General features: G+C 32.9%; 1 protein-coding gene across 1 annotated transcript; it reads right to left on the minus strand.

Moving 5' to 3' along the window:
• Window positions 1-5: 5 nt before the first annotated feature.
• Window positions 6-1114, minus strand: LOC116337312 (ankyrin repeat domain-containing protein 29-like; the record flags this gene model as incomplete). Its single annotated transcript, XM_031761752.1, has 7 exons — window positions 1008-1114; window positions 826-924; window positions 653-751; window positions 473-571; window positions 291-389; window positions 135-215; window positions 6-62 (listed from the first exon to the last, which is right to left on the minus strand). Coding segments are annotated over exons 2-7 (451 nt in total), but the record flags the coding sequence as incomplete, so codon positions are not given.
• Window positions 1115-1419: the final 305 nt, after the last annotated feature.

Below are 1419 nucleotides of genomic sequence, written 5' to 3' on the forward strand. Positions count from 1 at the left end.
ACCATTTTCTGATGGCCGCATTCGACGAACGGCATTAAGGAGGTCAACGATTTTCCAATTTCCTGAGTGAATAGAAATGAGTTGTTAGTGTTAATTCATCAAAATACGACAAATATAGGTTCATCCAATAGTACCTTTACTAGCAGCAAGGTCAAGCACAGTTCTGCGCCATTCTGCGCCATTCTTAAGCAATAATTCAACTACATTTGAGTGACCTGAGTGAAAATGAGATTCAAATATTATTCTCTATATTTTGAAAGTATGACTAAAGTGAATTTCAATTACATTACCATTATTCGAAGCTAAATACAACGCAGTTTCTTCATCGTCATTTTGATCGTTAACATTTGCACCGTTTTTAAGTAGTAATTCAACAATTCGGCCACGACCTATGGAAATGATTTTGTTACAAAGTTCAATAAGTCTTTTGTAATTTATATTTTCTGGAGAAAGTGATTAAACTTTAAATCACCTCCACTAGCGGCAGACATTAAAGGTGAATATCCTTCCTTATTCTTGATATTTACAAGGGCACCATTTCTGATCAGTATTTCAACAATTCGGTCATGACCTATGGAAATGGTTTTGTTTCAAAATTCAAAAAAGGTTTTGTAAATTTTTTTTTGTAGAAATTTATTGAACTTTAAATCACCTTCTTGAGCGGCGCCAATTATTGGTGACCATCCGTAATTGTCTTTCAAATTAATATCTGCGCCATTCTTAAGCAAAAGCTCAACTACATTTGAGTGGCCTGAGTGAAAATGAGATTCCAATATTATTCTCCATATTTCAAAGTTTGACTAAAGTGAATTTCAATTGCATTACCTTGAGTCGAAGCCATATACAAGGCAGTTTCTCCTACGCTATTTTGATCGTTCCTATATGCTCCGTTTTTAAGTAGCACTTCAACAATTCGCTCATAACCTATGGAAATGATTTTGTTACAAAATTTAAAAAATATTGTGTAATTTATATTTTGTGGAGAAGTTTTTTGATTTTTAAGTGACCTTCTTCAGCGGCTGCAATTATTGGTGACCATCCGTAGCTAGTTTTCAAATTAATATCCGCGCCATTCTTAAGCAAAAACTCAACAACATTTAAGTGACCTAGAGAAAAAAGCGATTTAATTATTTTGGGTGATTAATTGAATCACAGGGGACCTATCACTTTGATTATATGAAATTTGGTGATTTACGTGTATTTTTAAATAATTGAAAAAAGTATGAAACTTGTATTTTGTTTTTCAACATTAATACACTTTATTGGTATCAAAAATACTCATATACGTATTTCGGAAACAATGCTTCCTTCTTCAGTGAGTTAGATGAACAAACTCATGGCCTGGAAATGCCTATGTAATTTACATCTAAACGAGTGAGACTCAAACATGTGCTTCTTCTTCAAAACAATACATACACA

Source organism: Contarinia nasturtii, unplaced genomic scaffold (genome assembly GCF_009176525.2).
Source record: "Contarinia nasturtii isolate CC-2019 unplaced genomic scaffold, AAFC_CNas_1.1 Cnas_scaffold_235, whole genome shotgun sequence".
NCBI classification, from domain to species: domain Eukaryota; kingdom Metazoa; phylum Arthropoda; class Insecta; order Diptera; family Cecidomyiidae; genus Contarinia; species Contarinia nasturtii.